Source organism: Sceloporus undulatus, chromosome 2 (assembly GCF_019175285.1).
Source record: "Sceloporus undulatus isolate JIND9_A2432 ecotype Alabama chromosome 2, SceUnd_v1.1, whole genome shotgun sequence".
NCBI classification, from domain to species: Eukaryota; Metazoa; Chordata; class Lepidosauria; order Squamata; family Phrynosomatidae; genus Sceloporus; species Sceloporus undulatus.
In genome coordinates this window covers 47968288-47990354 of record NC_056523.1, presented here as the reverse complement: position 1 = coordinate 47990354, position 22067 = coordinate 47968288, and the positions used below count along the sequence as shown (strand labels likewise).

The following is a 22067-nucleotide window of genomic DNA, read 5'->3' as shown; positions in this document are numbered from 1 at the left end:
GTTGCGTGCCTTCGGCAAACCTATGTTTTCTTGGCAAATTTTGTTGCCATCCTCTGAGGCCCAGGAACTGTGACTTGCCCAAGGTCACCCAGTAGTTTTCCATGGCCGAATGTGGGTTCAAACCCTGGTCTCCAGAGTCCTAGTCCAGTGCTCAAACCACTACTATACCATGCTGGGTTTAGATTCACTAAACTTAGAAGTAGCCGCTATAGGCCAGCATGGCATAGTGGGTTGAGTGTTGGACTACAACTCTGAAGATCAGGGTTTGATTCCCAGTTCAGCCATGAAAACTCACCAAGTGACCTTGGGCAAGGCAGGGCAAGGCAATGACAAACCTCCTCTGAAGAAATCTTGCCAAGAAAACCCTGTGATAGGGTATCCATAAGTTACAAATGACTCGAAGGCAAACGACCGCAAAACTACATACATGCTGTTCACATAACACTTTCAAATTCTGAATCACAAAACCCATGTACAACCATAATTTCCAAACGGCTATACATATGATGAAATGTCTGAAGGATTAACATTTTATTTCCAATATTTACCTAATATGAGGTACTTTATTGATAGCATTTATATGCTTTGTTGCTGTTGTGTGACTTCAAGTCGTTTCTGACTTATGGCCACCTGAAGGCAAGTCCATCACAGGGTTTTCTGGGGCTGACAGAAAAGGTCAACCAGTGGGTTTCCACAGCTCAGTGGGAAATCGAACTCTGATCTCCAGAGTCATAGTAGTCTAATGCTCAAACCACTACAGCTTGCTGGATATACTGCCAGACATCATAAAATCTAGACTGGTTTACATTGAAATACCTATATATAAAAGCCATACAAAACTATTTTAAACTAATACATTGTTTTAAACACTTCATTGTTCAATACAGAAGCGATAGAGAAAAGTTATCCTTTTATGCAAAATGGATTGTTAAGAAAATATTTACTGTACATCTTAATCTCACAAAGTTTAAGACACTGAAATAAATGACTGTGATGTTTTGAATCCCATTTTACGATCAGAAAGTTCATAAAGGTCTGCAAACGTTTGCTAAGTGCATTTTGCAAATTCATCACAATCATTACCAGGTAAAACATTAGTGCAGGGGTGGAAATCATGTGGACATCCAGATGTCGTGGAATTGCTATTCCCAGAAGCTCTAACCAGAACAATAGCGAGGAATGCTGTGGTCTGAGGTCAAATATCTAGAGGTTCACATTATTTTCATCCCTGCTCAAGTGTTTTCATTGTAGGAATGACAATTAGTAGCTGAAAGAATTTCGCCAGGCCACATAATGAGTCTACAGCAGAACAACATAATCATATGCATGACAACTCAGAAGAAAATTCCATTACGTTCAATAGGATTTACTCCCAAATAACTGTGTGTTGCCTGTAGTCATAGTTTGACTCTCTAGTAATGGATCATATGTGCACTCTGCCATCCAAAACACAATCCTCACACCTACATATTGGTTATCCGGTCCTCTGCATAGTCCCTGCTAAAAGGATATTCTTGCAAGATATTGTAGTGTTAGTAGCTAGAAACTACTAACTGCCAGCAACCAATGGACAACAAATAAACCTTACTCTTTGAAACAGACACTAAATAACAGGCACTTTGTTGGTAATTTAGAAATCCAGCTCTCTACATAAAATCAAAGCAACTGTTCGTAGTTTAAAAAATTCAGTACAAGGTTAAAACCTCACAGGAACAAAGCTAAAAAAAAATCAGGTTACTGAATATTTCCATTTCTGTCCGAAACAAGCTCAGTCGTAAGTATTTAATAGTAACTGAAAAAACACTGTGAAATCTATTATTAGTGCAACTTCAGTGTCTACGAACATTAACAAATAAACAGATATTTTTTGTTTGTTGTCTTTCAAGTCAATAACACTGAGGGAAAATGTAAAGCCCTGCTAGCCCAGTGGAGCTGCAAGTACTGTATTAAAGAAGTTACCAAATCATGTTTGTTTTTCACCAAAACAAATTGCATCTTATTTACATCCAAGTATCTTCTACTATACACAGCTATTTGAAAAGAACCTGTTGGATCAATCAATAGCTGAAAGAGGCAATTATTGTTTCAAAAAGTGACTTATGAAGAAAAACTCCCTAGGGAGGAAAAGGCATAGAGAATAGGAGTAAGTACAGAAGGGGTTGTTCAGTGGATGGAGTGATTTTGGGTCCACAAAATCTACTTTAAAACCTTTATGGAACCATTAATTGTCAAATAGCATCTTAAAGAAAATTACTTTTTAACCTTCAGCCTCCCCATCAAAGGAAGTACAAGGAAACGGAGGCAATGTTATGTTATCCTATTTATCGATGGCTAGGCTTTTAATTTGGAGACAAACTTGTAAGTTGTTTGGGGATTGACTTGTGTATGCACCAGAAGGAATGGGGAGGGAGGAATTATATCATATCCAAAATTATTTGTTAATTAAAATGATGGAGAGTGACCCTGGAGACCAGGGTTCAATTCCCCGTTCAGCCCCAGAAAGTCCTCTGACAGGGTGGCCTTAGGGTCAACATAAGTCAGAAACAGCTTGAACACACAGGAAAAAAATTAAAAATAAACATAATAATAAACAACAACACCCCAAAACACACTGGTCCTTCAGGGAAAGATCCAGCAACCCACATCAAGACCCTTCAGCCTTAACCAGACCAGAGGCTGCATCTGCACTGTAGGAATAATCCAGTTTGACACCTCTTTAACTGCCATGGCTCAATGCTATGGGATCCTGGGAACTGTAGTGTTGTGGCACCACACAGCTCTCTGACAGAGAAGGCCAAATGACTCACAGGACTACAATTCCCTATAGTAATGTTATTGTAATTGTTTGATGTTGGTATGTGTTATAGGCTGCATGTGTATGTTGTATATGTGGTATTTTATGTGATTGATTTTAGTGGAAATAAAAGTTATTATAAAAAGGGGGGAAAAGAATACAATTCCCAGAATTCCATAGCATTGAACAAGGACAGTTAAACGGGATTATTCCTGCAGTGCAGATGCAGTCTTTAACTATAAATAAATAAATAAATAAATAAATGCTAGGGGATTCTGGGAACTGTAGTTTTGTGAGACATTTGGCCTTCTCTGTCAGAAAGCTGTGTCACCACAACAAACTACTTATTAGTTAAAGGCTGTGTCTCCACTGCAGGAATAATCTGGCTTGACATCACTTTAATCGCCCTGGCTCAGTTCTAGGGAATTCTGGGAAGTGTAGTTCTTTTTTTTAAACAATAACTAAAATCAATCACATAAAATACCACATATACAACATATGCATACAACCTATAACATATATAAACACATATAAACACCAAACAAACTACAATAACACTACTATAGGGAATTGGAAGTCCTTGTGTCAGAAAGTTCTGGTGCCACAACAAACTACAATTCCCAGGATTCCCTGGCAGTTAAAGGGGTGGCTCAAACTGGGTTATTATTCCTGAAGCAGTGAGGATGCAGCGACAGAAGCTAAAGCTAGTAGGGAAGTCAGAAGAAGTCTGAACCTGTGAGAAGCAAAGGGGAGGAACCAAGGAGCGGGCGGAACCTTTGTGCTTCCCTCACAGCCAGGAGACCGTGTTTCTGCCCGGGCCGCTGTCTCCGACGTACCCGCAGCCGGGCAGCGCTTTGCCACGTCTCAGAGGGAAAGGAACAGCGGCAGCGGAGGCTCGTGCAGCCGGACCGAACGTCCCTCCGGCGCCGCCGCCGCCATGGTGAGGAGGAAGGGGTCTCGCGCCCCGAGGCCCTGGGTCCGTCCCTTTTGGGGTCCCCCGGAGGGGCCTCAGCCCCACGGTCCCAATGGGCTCCCTGGGGAGGCTGCTGGGGGAATAGGAATGAGAATGGTTTTTGGTGTGTTTGGGGGGCTATGTGGCCATGTTCTAGAGAAGAGTGTGGCTGGCATCTTCAGAGAATGCTGGCATGGAAGACATACACATATCCTGTGAGACCCTGGGTGAGGAGGGGTGAGAGACCCTGGGTGAGGAGGGGTGACTTCCATGTTAATCTGTGTGTTGAATGGCAGGGACTCAGGGTGGGAGGATATGCAAGGAAGACCCATTCTTTGCTGGGGAAACCCCTGGCTCTGGGTGGTTTTCATTGGCATTTGCTGGGTCTTGATTTTGGTGTTTTTCAGGACTGGCAGCCAGACTTTGGGCCCAAACAGACAGGCCAAAATAAAGCTGCTTTAGGTCACTTTGGAGGTATGCTATTTAAATGAAGCCTGCATCCTAAAGAGTGGAGCATGGCTTTGGGCGTCTTATGGACTCTTAGGACGCATGCATCATTTAAACAGCATACTTCCAAAGTGACCCGAAGCAGCTTTATTTTGGCCTGTCTGTTTGTTTACTTTAAGGGTTTCCTCTTTCCTGCTGAAGTTGTCCAGGTGTTTGTGGATTTCAATGGCTTCCCTGTCCATCCTGACATAGTAATAATAATAAAATAAATAAAATTTTTATTTGTATACCGCCCTTCCAAAGATCAGGGCGGTGAACAACACAATAAAATCAAATACATCAAAATACACATATTAGAAACAAATTAAAAACCCATCAGCCAACCATCTTGCCAACAAAAGAGGGAGGAAGGCCAACTGGGACTTCATTCGGGGAATGCAGCTTGAAATAAGAAGGTTTTAAATCCCTTCTAAACTGAGCCAGGGAGGTGGCCGAGCGGAGCTCTGTGGGCAGCGTGTTCCAAAGGGCCGGGGCGGCGATGGAATATGTCCTCCTCATTGTGGAGGTAAGTCTGGCCCCTGGAACCCTAAGTAATTGCTGCCCAGACGTTCTGAGGGTGGTTGGAATAGTCCAGAACTTCAGTGTTTTCAAACAGCATTTTATGTCCCGGATGGTTTATAACACATTCTGCTACTGCTAATTTTTCTGGCTGACCCAGTCTGCAGTGTCTCCCGTGTTCCTTGATCTGTGTTTGGACCCCACGTTTGGTGGTCCCTATGTAGACTTGTGTATTCCTATACACAGACTAACATGGGAATCACTCCTCCTTACCCAGGGTCACACAGTGTGTGTGTATATATGTGTGTGTGTGTGTGTGTCTATATATATACACACATACCCCACGCTCTTCCATGCCGGTATTGCCTGAAGATGTCAGCCACAGATGCTGCAGAAACGTCCAGAATAAACTCTTCTAAAACATGGCCACAAACCTGAAAAACCTGCAAAAAACTGTGGATGTTGGCCATAAAAGCTTAGACTTCACCAACAATAAGAATTGTGTTTCCTTCAGCATTATTATTATTATTATTATTATTATTATTATTATTATTATTATTATTTATAGCATTGTGGGAACTTCGGTTGAGTGCTTTGAAAGGCACCCAAAGCAAAAGGGAGCGGAGGGAAGGGATGGGGTGAAATGTCAGGATAAAAGGCGTGGAGGGTCCCCCCCCCATTTCTGTAGGGTTGGGAATGTGCGTCCAAAACACACTGCAGAAATAATGCAGTTTGAGAGCGCTTTAGCTGTCCCGGCTCAATGCGAGGGAATTCTAGGAACTGGAGTTTTTGTGAGACATTTAACCTTCTCTGTCAGAGAGAGATTTGGTGCCACACGAAACTACAGTTCCCAGGATTCCCTAACACCGAGCCAAGGCAGTTAAAGCTCTCTCAAACTGGATTATTTCTGCAGTGTGTTTTGGACCATGCTGTTTTGCTGATTTTGTTTGGGTGATAATTGTAAAATTCTCCAGATGTTGCGCATCTGCAGTTCCAGCATTCTTTCCCATTCTAGATACTTTTATGCCCATGTGAAACACAGTTGTACTTTTAAGCATTCCTTTATCATATTTGTGGAATAATATAAAGGATTTGGTTATACCTTTGGTTTTATCCACTAGCTTGTCTCCTGCAGTGTCTTCTGTCCTTTTTGCTCATACATTAAAGTTATTAGAAGCAAGTGATAACAGGAACATTCAGATCTAATCTAGTGCCCTATTGATACCTTGGGAGGACTGGCCAACAATCTAGGTATCATAGCCAAATGATAAGGGACTCTGGGAGCTGTAGTCCAAAAGCATCAGAAAGGCCATAGTTGTCCAACTCTGATTTAGATTGTTATTAGTTGGAAATACTAAGCATCCCATAAAATTATTCAAATTAGAATCTGTTAGGTTGCAAATACTTTAAATTAGAGCCTTCTGGATATATTCATAGAACTGGATTGAGTGTTTGGCCTTCAGCCTGAGAGAGGACTGGCCTAAACACCCTAAAAGCACCAGTTACAGCATTATTTTAGTGGAGTTTCTCAGATTAATTGGGGACACAGGTTACAGTACAGATGGGGAGAAAGCCATCTGAGGGTTAAATCACCCTCGTCTGCACCCATTGATTAATACAATCAAATACTATGTAAAAACTTGAAGCAAAAGCTGATACTGTATGTATTTTAATATTTGATTTAAAAATCTAGGATGAAAATTTGTTCATGGTCTTATCATCTCTAACTATGTATTTTTTTATTAGGTGTCTGTAATTAATACAGTAGACACTTCCCATGAGGATATGATAGTAAGTATTTGCTGCTTTTGGAAGTATCTGCCCCCCCCTCCCCAATACCTGTGTGGAATTTGATTTTAATATGATTGAAAAGGGAACTGCTTGTTGCTGGTAACGCCTTTCAACTCTTGAGGTGAAAGAGGGAGCAGCAACGAGTCTGGGGTTTTGTTTTAAGGTTTCATCCAGATTCCCCATACACTCTAGTGCATTTATACTCTATATAATATACATGTTTTAGAAATGTCCTACTTGGTGATTTTATTTTCATTTAGTAAATCTGGGATATGTTTGTATATAGAGTATTAAGATCCTTGTTATGCATTAGGCCCCAGTCCAAATGCCAGTCCCAACTACAATAGACCCACAGAATCAATTTCTGCATGATAAGTCAGCACAAATGTAAAAGGTACTAATTCAGTGGTTCTGTTGTAATTGGGACTACCAATTAGATTTAGACTTATGTTTTCTGAAAGCTGCAGCAATAATGTGTGTGTGTGTGTGTGTGTGTGTGTGTGTGTGTGTGTGTAGGAGGTGCAGGTGAATACAGTAATATCAGAACAGATACAATTAAATGGCAGTAGGCACTGAAATGAATGAAATTGTGCAAAAACTGGACTCTATTACAATTCTCATTTATCTCAGCATTTCTGGTAGGGGCATCTGGTGTGAAAAGCCTCCAAAACCATTCTTGCTATTAGCCCACTGCCTAGTATGAATAACATATTTTCTGGATATCGTAGTGAGCACTTTGTCATCATCCCGTCCCTTGTTGACTGTTTAATCCAGGTTCTGTTATGGATTACTGCTACTTGGCCATGCTGCACCATAATGAATCCAAAATAGCATTTAATGTTATAGAGTGTGTGTGTGTGTGTATTTACTATTTCAAAAGAGAATTAATCTGACCTTCCAGATCATTCTAAAATACAGTACTTTATGTCAGTGCACAAGCAACTGGTAACTTTTTCCTGTTCACACTAGAAGATGGAGAAGTTTCTTCCTTTTTAAGTCCCTAGTGATGTTTTGTCTGTGTTTTTTGGGCAGTCTGCTACAATGATAGCTTCCTTGTCAGTAAAATGCTGCATGATCATATTTTCTCATCCTGTTGTCCTGTGGCATTTTACAGAGTAAGGTTTGGTTATTTAATGTTTACAAAATCAATTGTATTGATGAAAGCAGAGTTGCTAGATGACCATGAAAGCTTTTTTATTACTTCCCAGCACGATGCTCAGATGGATTATTATGGCACGCGGTTGGCAACCTGCTCCTCAGACAGATCAGTTAAAATATTTGATGTACGGAATGGAGGACAAATTCTCATAGCTGACTTAAGAGGGTGAGTTAGTGTGCGACAAAACAACAACAACAACAACAGTAGTAGTAATAGTAATAGTAATAATAATAATGTATTCTTCATTTTTATCTCTTGGTTATATGTAGAATTCTAGCTTTGAAGAGGATGGTTAAAATGTGCATGATCTTGTTTTTAAATGTGATCTTTAATTTACTTGACATTTTCTTCCTTTGAAGCTGTTTATGTAAGATACAAATTCTGAATCGTCTCGGAAGGCATATTAGCTTTTCCAGGGTCGGAAACACAATGCAGATATAATCCAGTTTGGGACCACTTTAACTACCTTGGTTTAGTGGCAGAGAATCCTTGGAATTGTAGTTTATTGTAGCACCAGAGCTCTCTGACTGTGAAGGCTAAATGTGTTGCAAAACTACAGTTCCCTGAATTCACTAGCACTGAGCCAAGGCAGTTAAAACTGTCTCAATCTGGATTACTCCTGCAGTGTGTTTTGGATCTAGTTGACAAAAATTGTTGTTATGTCTTAGTTTATAAATTTCCCACTCACAGAATAGGAGGGAATAATTTTTGAATACGGTCTTATTAAGATGGTGGTTGGGGCAGAGGAAAAAGTAACAGGGAACAGCTTATGTGCAAAAGTAAAAGAGGTTGGACATAACGACTACCACCCTTAATTGAAAAACTAGGGAGCTGAAATGTATGGGAGGTGTTTTAAGAAAAAGGTTCTGTGATTGTTTCTTATAGTTGGTCTCTGTCACTACCACCAGCCACCTTTCTTGCACATGTTTCTCTTTTTAAAAAATATTCTTCAAGTTGGTACATGCTTTGATCTCTTTCATCAGGTGAATGACAAATGAGAATAAGTGTCTTACCAGTCTGTTCAAAGAACTGGTATACACTTTACTCTGTCACACTGCTGCTTTCTACATTATCAGAGTAAAAAAAAAAGCAATGTGAAAATGTCATAGGATCAGTAGACTATATAAATAAGCCTACAGTTAACATTTCAATGCTGTATATCAGTAGTGTGAAATATTTTCATGATACTAAGGCCTGTTACAGACTGCCAAAATCAAGCTGCTTCGGGTCTCTTTGGAGGTATGCTGTTTAAATGATGCATGCATCCTAAGAATCCGGAAGCTGCACCAAAGCTGCACTCCAGTACTTAGGAATGGAGTGTGGCTTTGGCGCGACCTCCGGACTCTTAGGACCCATGCATCATTTAAATAGCATACCTCCAAAGAGACCCAAAGCAGCTTGATTTTGGCAGTCTGTAACAGGCCTGAATTTCTCAAAATGCTCTCTATCTTTAATAACTAAGGAAGGAAAATCTTGGTACCGTTTAACATTTCTTTCTGCTTCTGTTACTATTTATTTTGTAGGCATGAAGGCCCTGTGTGGCAGGTTGCTTGGGCTCATCCCATGTATGGAAACATCCTGGCTTCCTGTTCCTATGACCGGAAAGTTATTATATGGAAGGAGGAGAATGGTACATGGGAAAAGGCCTATGAATACACAGGACACGATTCATCAGGTATGGATGTTCCAGTGCTAGCTGGTTGGACAGAGCAGTGTAATACCCTCTCTGTGGTTTAATTCTAATTTACATAAACTGATGCAGTGTGCAACACCGAGTGCCCAAACTCAAAAGTGTTCCCTTAACGGGTGTCACCAGGTGCCAGGCAGCGGGATGTCCAGGGGTGGAACATTATGGGGGAGACTTCCACCTTTTGGGGCCGGGACTTCCCTGGAGACAGTTGAAGGCTGGGAAGGGCAGGGGGAAGAGGAGGAACAGATGAGCACCTGCTCCTCTTCCCCCCGCCCTCCTGGGCCTTCAGTTGCCTCTCTGGAGACAGCTGAAGGTCTGGGATGGCTGGGAAGATGAGGAACAGGTGGACATCTGTTCCTCTTCTTTTCCACCCTCCATATGCTCTCAAAAATGGCTTTGCGTACCATCTCTGGCACACATGCCATAGGTTCGCCACCATGGGATTAAAGATCTTTGGTTGGTACTCCTTAATTGGTTTAGGCTGGGGTTCTGTTGCATAACTCAGTGCTCTTTTAAATGTAATACTGTGTTGAAACCTGATCTAACTGCATAAATGGTGTAGATATGAGAGTTCGTTTGTGAAGCAAAGAACCTCCTGCCTGTGCCTGAAGTGCATCTGTATGCATATATGGGTATGACTGGTTTTTGTTTCAAACTAGCTGCTCATTCTGCAACTAACATAGGTGTAGAGTAACTTGGGGTGGCAGATTCAACAGATCTGAGGTGCAGAAAAGAGCACAGTTAATGCAATAATTTTAATTGTGCAAATGCACTCCTGTTCACTACTGAGATCAGGGCCTCCACAGTCAGGACTGAATCTAGGAGTACCCTCAAGCTGTGAACCTGCATTTTAGAAGCTGCCTTTCATGTCCTCACCAAGGAAGCCTATGATGATGGTAGGACTGAGAGAAAGCCTAAGGAGCTTAAAACTCTTGCTGGTTCTTACAAGGTGACATGGGATTTCAGATAGTCTGGAACTAAGCCATATAGGGCTTTATAGGTCATGACTAGCACATTAAATTGTGCTTGAAAACAAAGTGGTAGCCAGTGAAGCTGTTTTAACAAGGGGGTTAGCTGCTTAAAACTTGCCGCTGTCAGTATTCTGCCTGCAGCATTTTGGATCTGTTGAAGTTTCCAAACAGTTTCCAAAGGCAGCCGCAAATAGAGTATGTTACAGTTGTCTAAATCGAGTGCCTTGGAGACGTTCAAATAGGAAGTAATCAAGGCATGTATTTTAGCCTGTTATCAAAGAACAGGTGCAGTTAGTGCATTAGCTTTAACTGTGCAAATGTTCTGGCTACTGCTGAAACCTGGACATCCAGATTCACGGTTGAGTGCAGGAGTACACCCAAGCTCCAAGCCTGAGATTTCAGTGGAAATGTAACCTCATCCAGCACAGGCAGATTCCTTATTTCTTGATCTGCAGTTTGACTGACAAGGCACACTTTATTCTTGTTTGGATTAAGTTTCAGTTAGTGTGCACTCATCCAGTCTGTTACAGCTGCAAGGCACGTAGCACAAAAACAGTTTCCTTGAAATTAGGTGGAAAGGAGTAATAGAGTTGGGTATCATCAGCATACTGGTGACACCTAACCCAAAATTCCAGAGAAACCAGAGATATCATGTATATGTTAAATAGCATAGGAGTAAAGAGAGAACTATGAAGGATGCCACAGGCCATTGGGAAGGAGTTGAGTAGGAATCCCCCAGTGCCACCCTCTGAGAGTGCTCCTTCAGGAAAGAACAAAGCCACAGTAGAAAATACTTCCACGCCCCATTCCAGCAAGGTGACCCAGAAGTATTCCATGATTGATAGTATTGAAAGCCACTGAAAGGTCCAGCAGAACCAACAGGGACACACTCCTCCTATCCATTTTCCCATATAGGTTGTTCACCAATGCAACCAAAGCTGTTTCCATTCTATAACGGGGTCTGAAACTAGACTGAAATGGACCTCATTCAGGATCCCCTGAAGTTGAGAAGCCTCGACATGCTCTAGTACCTTCCCTGCCCTGTTTCATAAGGGTCCAGTGTACATGTAGTGCCTCTTGCCTCTCCAGGGAACCTGTAGCACAAACTGAAAAGTATCCATCAACACTGGACAAGCAGGAACCAAGGTTACACCCATCAGACCTGTACTTATTCTGGTGTCCAAGTCATAGTGAATCTGAGCTATTTTATTTGCAAAAGGTGGTTGCCAGATTGTTTGCAGTGGGCTATTAAATGACTTAAATTTTCCTTTGGGCCAGATTGAAACAGCTCTGCTGGACAGTTCTGTGAGGATGCAGTGGCATTAGCCAACAAAGTATTTTTTGTTACCTTTATTGCCCCACCATAGGCCTTCAGACAGATTTTAGCTTGTTTTCGATAAAATATAAGTCAGTAATCCTTGCTGCTAAGGGACGCAGTGGCTCAAGTAGTTAAGTTGCTGACTCTGTTGATTGCAACATCGGCAGCTTAGCAGTTTGGGGCCCAAGTGCCGTGTGATGGGTGAGCTCCTGTCACTAGTCCCAGCTTCTGCCAACCTAGCAGTTCAAAAGCATGCAAATGCAAGTAGATAAATAGGTACCACTTCGGTGGGAAGGTAAACAGTGTTCTGTGCAATCATGCTGGGCACATGTTCACAGAGTAATCTCTGACAACGCTGGCTCTTTGGCTTAGTAATGGAGATGAGTACCACCTCTTGTGGTTGGACACAACCTGACAACCTTGTTGATGGGGAATACCTTTACCTTTAATCCTTGCTGCTGCTTTTATTAATATCAAATAAAGTAAGTTCTGCCTTAGTATCATAGGACACATTCAGCATGCAGAATCCTGAATTCCTTTCAATTACTGGATTACATTTTCCAGAATTATTCTGATCCTTAGGAACATTGCCACAAAGTATTTCAGCTGAATTTTAGTAATTGAATGACATAACGAAGTTGGATGATGTCAGGGTTTTGTTTTGTTTTGTTTTGTAAACAGTCAGTGAGTAAACAGAGCAATATGAAACAGAAGTGTGGCCTCAAACTGTTATTGCACATTATGATTCTTCTCCTCTGCCTTTTTTTTTACTAAAACTCTTCTTAACTTTGAGTTCATAACATATGGTGTTTCCTTAGTGTTGCATACTAACTATTCTGCCATCATCAGTATTTGCAGATGTGATACAATGCTATTGCATTAATTCACTGCTTATATTAAAACAACACTGCAGTCAACGGTCAGTTTACCATTTTAAATGCATGTGTTCTAAAGCAATCTATGCTGATGCCATTTAAAATTCATAATGCCTAATAGCTAAACCTGTTGGCATAGTGTGAATGACTTCCCACTCAAAAAGGTTTATCTGATGATGTAGCTACATCTGTTGTATTTCATACATCTCTAAGGACAAAGTGCCGATGTTTCCCCCCTTGATTTTTGCCTCATGTGTACAATAATCTAGCCATGTTCTCTGTATTTTGTCAGTGAATTCTGTGTGTTGGGCCCCACAAGACTATGGTCTTATCCTTGCTTGTGGCAGTTCTGATGGAGCCATCTCTCTGTTGAACTACACTGGTGATGGACAGTGGGAGGTGAAAAAAATCAGCAATGCACACACTGTGAGTATATTTTCATTTTGCAATACCAGTAACAATTGGGAATACCAGTTGCTGGGGAACATAGGTGAGAGAGCACTTTCCCACTCATATACTGCTTGTGAGCTTTGCATGGCTATTTGGTTGGGCATCGTGGAGACATGATGTTGGATTTGTTGTAGACAAAAAGGTTTGCTTTTGTAAAGCAAATATGGCATCTGTTTGCTGGATCTCCCCCCCCCCTCCCCCCACAACTAGAACTCTAGTTTCTAGTTCCAGTTTCATACTTCAAACAAAATAACAGAGGAGTTTGAGTATTGATTTAGAATCATAATTTTTCTTAAAATTATTATTATTATTGCTCACAAAAGCTATCAGACATTAGTCCTTTTGTTTTACAAAATACTCCTGTAAAGCATAAAACAGAGTACAGTGGTCCCTTCCCTTATGTGGAGGATCCATTCCGGATTCACCCAGCATAAGGGGAATTCCGCATATGCTCGCGCCTCATTGAAAACAATGGGGCATGTGCTTGCAGTGTGCACACCACGTGTTTTATTGTCACACACTGTATTCATTTATCTTGGGCTAAGTAGCATAAGTCAGAGTTAACGTACATTATTCATATGGGTGGTGCCATGCTCAGTCCAGGGATTGTGGTTACAGCCAGAGAAACAGTACTCTTATTCTCTTTCCACTTTTAAAAACTAGTAGCTAACTGTGAGTGACACAGAATAATCTAAGTTGCCTCATACCTTTAATAATAATAATAATAATAAATTTATTTGTATACCGCCCTTCCAATGATCAGGGCGGTGAACAGCAATCAAAGACATTACAATATAATACATCAACAGCAAATCAAAACAAATGCAACAACAATACAGATACAATAAACTATTAAAACCAGTAATAAAACCCCGTCAGCCAGCTACTATTGCTGTCAGAGGGGGGGAAGACTAGCTGGAACTTGTGTCGGGGAATGCTAGTTGGAACAGAAAGGTTTTTAATTCCTTCCTGAACTGGGCCAGGATCAGGAAAGATATCTGAGGGCTTAAAACTTCCTTCTCAGCCTTGAGTAATAACAATCTGTGTTACACAAAATAAGTAGACCATGGTGATGTAATGCTTCTGTTCAGGATATTCCCTTCTATTCCCTTCATCCCCAGCAGTTCATTGCACTGCTTGAAGCATTTCCTCTTTTAGTGGGTTCCCCCATATAGATAGATAGATAGATAGATAGACAAATACATAGACAGACAGACAGACAGACAGCTAAACATATACAGACATATCTATACACAAATACACAGACACACACACTGTATGGATGGTTTTGGTTTTCATATAGAAGGCATGGTATTTGCCATTAAGCCATGAAAACAAAAGAAGTGATTCTCTTATTGTATTTGACATACGGTACTACCATTCAGAACATCATGTGAGAGGGACTGCTTAGTATGTTACCACTAAATGATTCACCATAACTGCCTAGTAGGTGTTCAGGGATGAAATATGGGTATTTGTTGTGGCTGTAAATAAAAAGGAGCTGCATAAATTTTTCATTTTTCTTAGATTGGCTGCAATGCTGTTAGCTGGGCCCCTGCTGTTGTGCCAGGAAGCCTCATAGACCAGCCGTCAAGCCAAAAACCAAACTACATCAAGCGTTTTGCTTCAGGTGGCTGTGATAATCTTATCAAGATTTGGAAGTGAGTTGTTCATGTTTTATTTGATAGTTACCTTTCTCTTCCATTTTTCCTTGAATGAGCTCAAGGGGGCATGTGTCCTCCCTCTTCCTGAAGCCACTCAGTGTGTTTTCTCACTCAATGTGGTCTTGAATGTGGATCTCCGAAGTTCCAGTGCTACATGCTAGCCAGTCACTGCCTCTTGTCCTGATAAATGTATCTCTTAGCTCCCTATAAAAGAAAATAAGGCTCCCCTTTGCTTAATCTCTTCTCAGCCTTGCCCTCAATCACTTGGAGGAATTCAGTCACTTAAAGGGTAGCGATTCTTACTCAAGCCCCCAGCAAGGAAGTTCTGCGTTTGCAGCAGGTTCTGCTTCCCACCCCATGAATTTCAAAGGATAGTTCTCTGGGTGTTTTCCAAAGATGGTATACAAAAACTACTATGATATCCCCAAGCAACTTTACACATAGCATGGGTAACTGCTGTTCAAAATGGAAATAAATTTAGTCCTGCTATAAAAGCAGATACCTTAACATGTAATTAATTGTAAATAGGACTGCAAAACAGGCCTTTGGGAAACTCTACTCCTATAAGTATCTTGGCCATATCTTGCCATAAAATAGGGAAGTGCTTTTATGATTAATTGATTATAGTCCCAGTTCTACTACTTTTCTTGCTATGCTTCTCCTTTCTTAAATAACACAATTTCCTTTGTTGCAACACAGTAAATGTCAGTACCACTGTTTCAGTACCTCTCTTTTCCACAATCCTTTCAGGGAAGAAGATGGTCAGTGGAAAGAAGAACAGAAACTAGAAGCTCACAGTGATTGGGTCAGAGATGTGGCCTGGGCCCCCTCCATAGGTTTACCAACAAGTACTATTGCCAGCTGCTCACAGGTAAAAAATGGCTAAAGGGATGGGGAAGGAATGGAACCATTTTTGCAAAAATATTTCTGCTAGAATCTTATTGGCTACTCCCATCCGAATTATCCCACTGGCAGAGGCATAAGCAGTGGAAAGCTGACAGAACTACAGCAGAAGCAAGGGAAAGATAATAAGGTTGATGGCAGCAGTAATTGGGGGTGGCAGCTACTAACTCTGAGCTGCCTGTTTCTATATGCCTGACTTCTGTAGGATAGGCTATCCTCTGAGTTGAGGCACTCTGAGAGAGATGATTTAGTACCACCTGTACTATGGGCATGGGAAATATTCTATCACAATCTCCCTTTGACTCACAATATACAACTGGAAATTCTAACAAATCCAGAGGGGTTGCGATATTGTTTGATAAAGCATGTCCTTTTCAGGTTGACAAAGTAATCTGGGACCCTTCAGGTTGTTACTTAATATTGAAAGATATCCTGACCAACGAAATCTTCATATTGGCCACATTTTGCTCTCCAAACAATGACCAACACACCTTTCTGGCTTCTTCCCTACAAACCTTAGGGGAGATTGCAGAAGACAATATTGTTATAGGAGATGATGCAAATGCAGTCCTAGATTACACACTAGACAAATCACATGAAAGATGAAAAAGAAAACATCACCAGTATCTGATCTATTAACTAGACATGGATTTATAGACCCCTGGAGAGTTCTACATTTTTTTTTATTTCTATACCGCTTTTCCTGGAAGATCAAAGCGGTTTCCAAATTCAAAGGGAATATACATTTTAAACATGTTACAATATAATATACAGTCAAGAATACTGTGTCTTCAGGCTAGCCTGTTCTCTCCCTCACAGGCCCAAGGATGACAGTTACGGAGGGAGGGCACTGTCTCTTCAGGCCGGCCTGCTCTCCCCCTCACAGGCCCAAGGATGACAGTTACGGAGGGAGGGCACTGTCTCTTCAGGCCGGCCTGTTCTCCCCCTCACAGGCCCAAGGCCCATCCATCCTGGACACTTTTTATTCAAACACACACCACACCTATTCTAGAATAGACTACTTCATCATTCTAACATTATCCCTACCTAACATTGCTGATGTACAGGTAGAGTCTATCATTTATTCAGAACATACTGCCACAACGTTGACGTGGCAGCTTCGACCTGATCTACCAAAAATGTATATCTGGAGATTGAATCCATATCTCTTCATAAATGAATATTTTAAAAAACAGATTCAAGATGAACTTAAACAATTTTACCTTGAAAACAGATCATGTGAGACATCTGAGGTTTTGTTATGGGATACCCTGAAGGTGGTCCTCAGAGGCTTATTAATTAAGGAAGGGGCTACACAAAAGAGATTTAAGGGAGCGAAGATGGAAAGCCTCCTCCAAGAGATAGAAAAGCTATTATTAGCTCATAAAAAATTGCTTGATTCCCAGGTATTCAGAGGAAAAAAAGTGGAGCTGGCAGCTCTTGACAATAGAAAGATTCAAACTGCCTTACATTACACTAAATCTTACGGTTATGCATTTAACAACAAAAGCTCTCAGCTCCTCGCTAGAGCTGTCAAGCATAAGGTAGGGAGGAAAACCATATCCACTCTCACTTCCCCTGAAGGGAATATAATGAAAGCTCCTGACAAAATTATAAATAATTTCAAAACTTTTATTCTAATCTATATACCTCTGAACTGCCACAAAATTTGGACATGGACCAATTTATACAATGTCTAAATCTGAAGAAGCTCAAAGATTCTCATGCTGGTTTGCATCCACCCATCTTGGATATTGCATTAGTGGTAAAAATATGGTAACATTTTCTATTTACCACACATACTGAAAACAAGTTTGCCATTGTCCTTAATCTTCTGTTTGCTTTTTTTCCCCCTAGGATGGCAGAGTGTTTATCTGGATGTGTGATGATGCCTCAGGAAACTCATGGTCACCAAAATTGTTACACAAGTTCAATGATGTAGTCTGGCATGTTAGCTGGTCTATCACTGCTAATATTCTTGCAGTTTCTGGAGGAGACAACAAAGTGAGTGGTAAAGCGGTTTATACATTACCTTTATTTTCTGAAGTCAGGGAGCCATATACAAAATGCTTGTGAATTACGAGTTTCCAATTGAATCAAGTTGATTATTACCCAGAAACTAACCCAGTTTTCCAGAAGATGTAACAAGTGACTGGTTTAATAATCCATTAAATTATGGTGTCATAGAGGGAGGAGGAAAGAGAACTCAAACACAATATATTTTCCTGGTTTTAGTAAATTATGGTTTATTATGCTATATTTGTGTCTGAACAGGATCATTCTCTTCTTGAATTCTGATATGATAGGACAAAGAAATAAATCTTTACTCATCTCATACATTTCATAGGGGTGTGTGTGTGTTTGTGTTTGTGTGTGTGTGTGTGTGTCTTAATATCAGTTAATCATCTTCTGTTTCCAAACTACAAGTTGACCCCAAATGTTACCTTGGTGTACCATTCACCATCATTTAGTACACTGCCTTTATTTTCTCTTCTTTCCAAAGGAATACCACTTCGCCAAGTTAATTGAGCTAGGATTGTATTGAGCATAGGAATTTGGTGTGGGTGTGTGGGTGTGTTTGCAACTTAAATGATTCCGTACTATTGAGTCTACCAATTAATAGATTTGATTTTTAAACGCACCTTTTATTAAGCTTGTTAATTCTCTTTTTAAAATTAGAATTATGAAAATGTTATTTATCATCATTCTCTTTATCTAACCTGGGTGGGAGTTCTCTGTAAAATCTTTAAATCATAAATAGAAATATTTGTCTTGTTCAAGAACAGCCACTTCAGATATGGAATGACTGGTATTTGTAGTATTCAGAAATGTTGTGAAGGGAAAAAATGAGGGCAAAATTAATCTTGCTGGGTACAGCACCTTCTTTATTGAGATAATCCTTGTGGAACTAAAGATTCTAACTCTGATCCTTTTTGTTTAAGGTAACTTTATGGAAAGAATCGGTAGATGGACAGTGGGCATGTATCAGTGATGTTAATAAGGGCCAAGGAGCAGTATCTGCTATTACAGAAGGGCAGCAGAATGAACAGTGACAGATTGGATGAACAGCAATCAAGAATTTTCAGTCCAAGAAGTCAACATGATTTTTACTACCTTTCTAATTAAACCAGATTTTCTGAATCTGCACTTCACAAAAATAAACTCTGGAAGAACATTCTGTACCTGCTTTTGTTCCAGCTTTACACCTTATCATTTCCCCTGTAGTGACACTTTGTGAAATTCAAAGCAAACTATACATGATATTCAATATATTATACTTTGCTGTATAATTCTTCTTTTTGAATAAAGGTTCGTTTTCTTGATTATTTTACTGGAGAGCTTTGTTGATCCTTCAATTAATTCCTGTCTTCCATGGAAAGGGGGAAAGGTTAGGGTTTTGTGGCTCAATAGTTTCTTTCAAAATTATTTGTCTACTTATCACAGTGCTTTCATTTAGAAGCCTTTTTGTACATATTCTCTTACAAAAAGGAAAAAGCTATACAAATATGTGGTAGAAAAACTGACCTTAAGAAGAGAATGAGGGAAGCTGCCACTTATACATGGTAACCTTTAGCATTAATATGCTTTTATATGTATAATTGAAAATATAAATCTGATTTCCAAAATATTGCATGCCTACTAAACTTTAATCCATTGTTGTGTACTACTTTCGTTTTAAAAGGAAGCAAATAAACCAGTTTGAAAGTCTTGACTGAACTGTTTAGAAAGGACACTCATAATCACAGAGTGTCCTTCGTGGAGAGTTCAACAAGACTTAAAGTATCTACTATAGATTCTCGTGTACAGGTTGACCTCATGTATCAGTTAAGGGAAGGTTTTAGGGTCAAAATCATGGATTTTGATATGACCTGTGGATAAGTCAAGGGCAAAACATAGGGGGCTAGAACAAAGGATGGAAAGGTGAACACTTCCATCCCTCTTCCTTCTCTGGACCTCTCCCAACACCATTTCCCATGTGCTGGAAGAAAGGTTTGGTAACTGGATTGGGGAAGAAAGGAGGTAGAGTTAAATGGGGTGTTTCTTTGATAGGAGAGAAGGTTTGAAAACAGATTGGGAAGGGAAAGGCGTTAAATGGGGTGTTTCCATAGTATTTCTCTAGGTTTTTTTGTTTTTTGTTTCTGTTGGATTTTGAGTCATCTTAAAAGTATTATTCCAAAGTGGATTTTAAACACAAATGCGGGCACACACTCACACACACACACACACACACACACGACCATTAATTGATGGAGAGTCAACAAAAAAAGCTAAATGGACCTTCTTGCAAAGGTCCACAGAAATTACACAGCCACAGAAAAATTTGCCACGGTACCGCAGTATTTGTCCCTATTGAGGATTTGAGCAGTTTTCTTCCAATATAGATGTTGAAAGAAGTCTGTTTGCTTGAATATGAACAGAATGGTCTTTAATTCCTGGTTCAGTCGGGGCATCAATGTATTTGAGGTGATCTGAAAAAAGAGGTTGGAAAATGAATTTTATGGTAAGCTCTTGGAAACGTTGGAATTGGTGCATTTATTTACTTCTACAGGCAACATTTTTAACAACGCAAAAATGATCCTAACCTCATGGCCTGTATTTCCTATAATACTTCTAGATCAAATAATTGTATAAGCACCATAGCAAAGAAGTTGATAAAGGCTGACTCCTTGTCCCTGTTATTCAGTCCAAAGTGAGCTGTTTAAAATTTAATACCACAATTGTCAGAAAAGGTTAGGTTTCATGTGTTCCTTTATCCATAATTTCCATCATCACCCCAGAATTTGATCTCTGTTGCCATATGCTTTGGGTTTTTTGAGGTCAGAAAAGTAGAAAAGTTCAAGAAATGTCCTGTGCTGGCAAAAGGTACAAACATGTGACAGAACGCATACCAAAAAATTAGAGCAGGGCTGTATTTCACCACGATCGTACCATGCATATTTCTCCGATGAAGTAATCTTATGCAGCAAATTTCAGTCTTTCCACACTTTATCATAAAACTGCCCACATTCCATGACACAATTTTTTTCTTTGACAACCACAGTTTCAAACAGGGATCTTCAAACCATTTTTGCAACATAATAGTGCATTTTTCTCGAAAACATGGCAAAAAGGACATTTCTATTAATATGACTGGACAGTCTAGAAATATGAGAAACAAATCAAAACTGTACTGTCCCATTTAAAATGGTATGGATGGTCAGCCTAGACAGAGGATAACCTCTTCCTGAAGACTGTAAAACTCAGGCTGGTCATATAGGTAGACATGAGCTGTCAGATAATGTAGACCAAAGTCATATAGGTCTTTATAGATCATAACAAGCATTTTGAATGATGCTTGGAGATAATTAAGCTGTTTCCCTATAGCCAGCCCCAAATCAGTGGTCCAGCTGCAATACTTTGGACCTGCTGAAGTTTCCAATTTCCAGTCAATCCCCCCAGAGCAATAATTTGAATGGGATGTAAACAAATAATATGTTATGGTGGCCAGATCATTACTCTAATGCATGTTTGCTCCTCTGCTTTCCCGCCACAAGATGTGGTAGCATTTAATGACAAGGGGTAGGATCTCCTTAGGACTCCCTCAGGCTGAGCAAGAAATTTTCCCAGAGGGTTTCGACAACATTTCCTCCTAAAATTACAGACTTGGTGGATTTTTCAGTGATCATCAACTAGTGCTACAGATTCAGGAAGGATGACACCAAAGTACAGCAGGGAGGGATTAATCTGTGTTGTCTTATTTTCCAATTTTACTCACTGGTATACAAACAGTTTTAGCAAAAAAAGAAAAGGAAAACAATTATTAACACACACACACACACACACACACACATATATATGCACACACGCACCCATTACAACCGCAAATACACTCTTCAAACTGATGCGTTAAACATATTTTCTTTACTTTTACGTCATTAGAATATGTTTCCAAGGAATGCCTAATACCACCTGGATTGTGAAGTGTTACATGTACAAAGCAAACACTACCATCAACTATATAAAGCTTTCAGCACCATCTCTACTAGCTTGCATGGGAAATACTAGGTAAGAAACCTTTCAGTTCTATTTCTGTTTCTTCCCCACCACCACCACCCTCCATCTTTTTTAGCTTTGCTTCTTTTCTTAACATAATTGGTAGGCATTTATATGCTGTATGGATTCATATTTGAGATTCTGGCCATACGAACCAACTTTTTAAGTTTTTTACTTTGAGGACTCTCTAGAGTTTGTGGTTTTATGTGTCTGGTATGTTATGTATCTCTCAGTGGCCTGTTACAGACTGCCAAAATAAAGCTGCTTCGGGTCTCTTTGGAGGTATGCTGTTTAAATGATGCATGCATCCTAAGAATCTGGAAGCTGCACCAAAGCTGCCCTCCAGTGCTTAGGAATGCAGTGTGGCTTTGGCGCGACCTCCTGACTCTTGGGATCCATGCATCATTTAAATAGCATACCTCCAAAGAGACCCAAAGCAACTTTATTTTGGCAGTCTGTAAC

The 22067-nt window shown here is 40.2% G+C and overlaps 1 protein-coding gene across 1 annotated transcript; it reads left to right on the top strand.

Annotated features, from left to right (window-relative positions):
* Nucleotides 1-3540: 3540 nt before the first annotated feature.
* On the top strand, nucleotides 3541-18895 carry SEC13 (SEC13 homolog, nuclear pore and COPII coat complex component). Its single transcript, XM_042451497.1, has 9 exons — nucleotides 3541-3734; nucleotides 6498-6542; nucleotides 7751-7866; nucleotides 9225-9376; nucleotides 12848-12981; nucleotides 14533-14666; nucleotides 15420-15540; nucleotides 17430-17576; nucleotides 18515-18895. The coding sequence occupies exons 1-9, from the start codon at nucleotides 3732-3734 to the stop codon at nucleotides 18623-18625; spliced, it is 963 nt and encodes a 320-aa protein (XP_042307431.1). The 5' UTR covers nucleotides 3541-3731; the 3' UTR covers nucleotides 18626-18895.
* Nucleotides 18896-22067: the final 3172 nt, after the last annotated feature.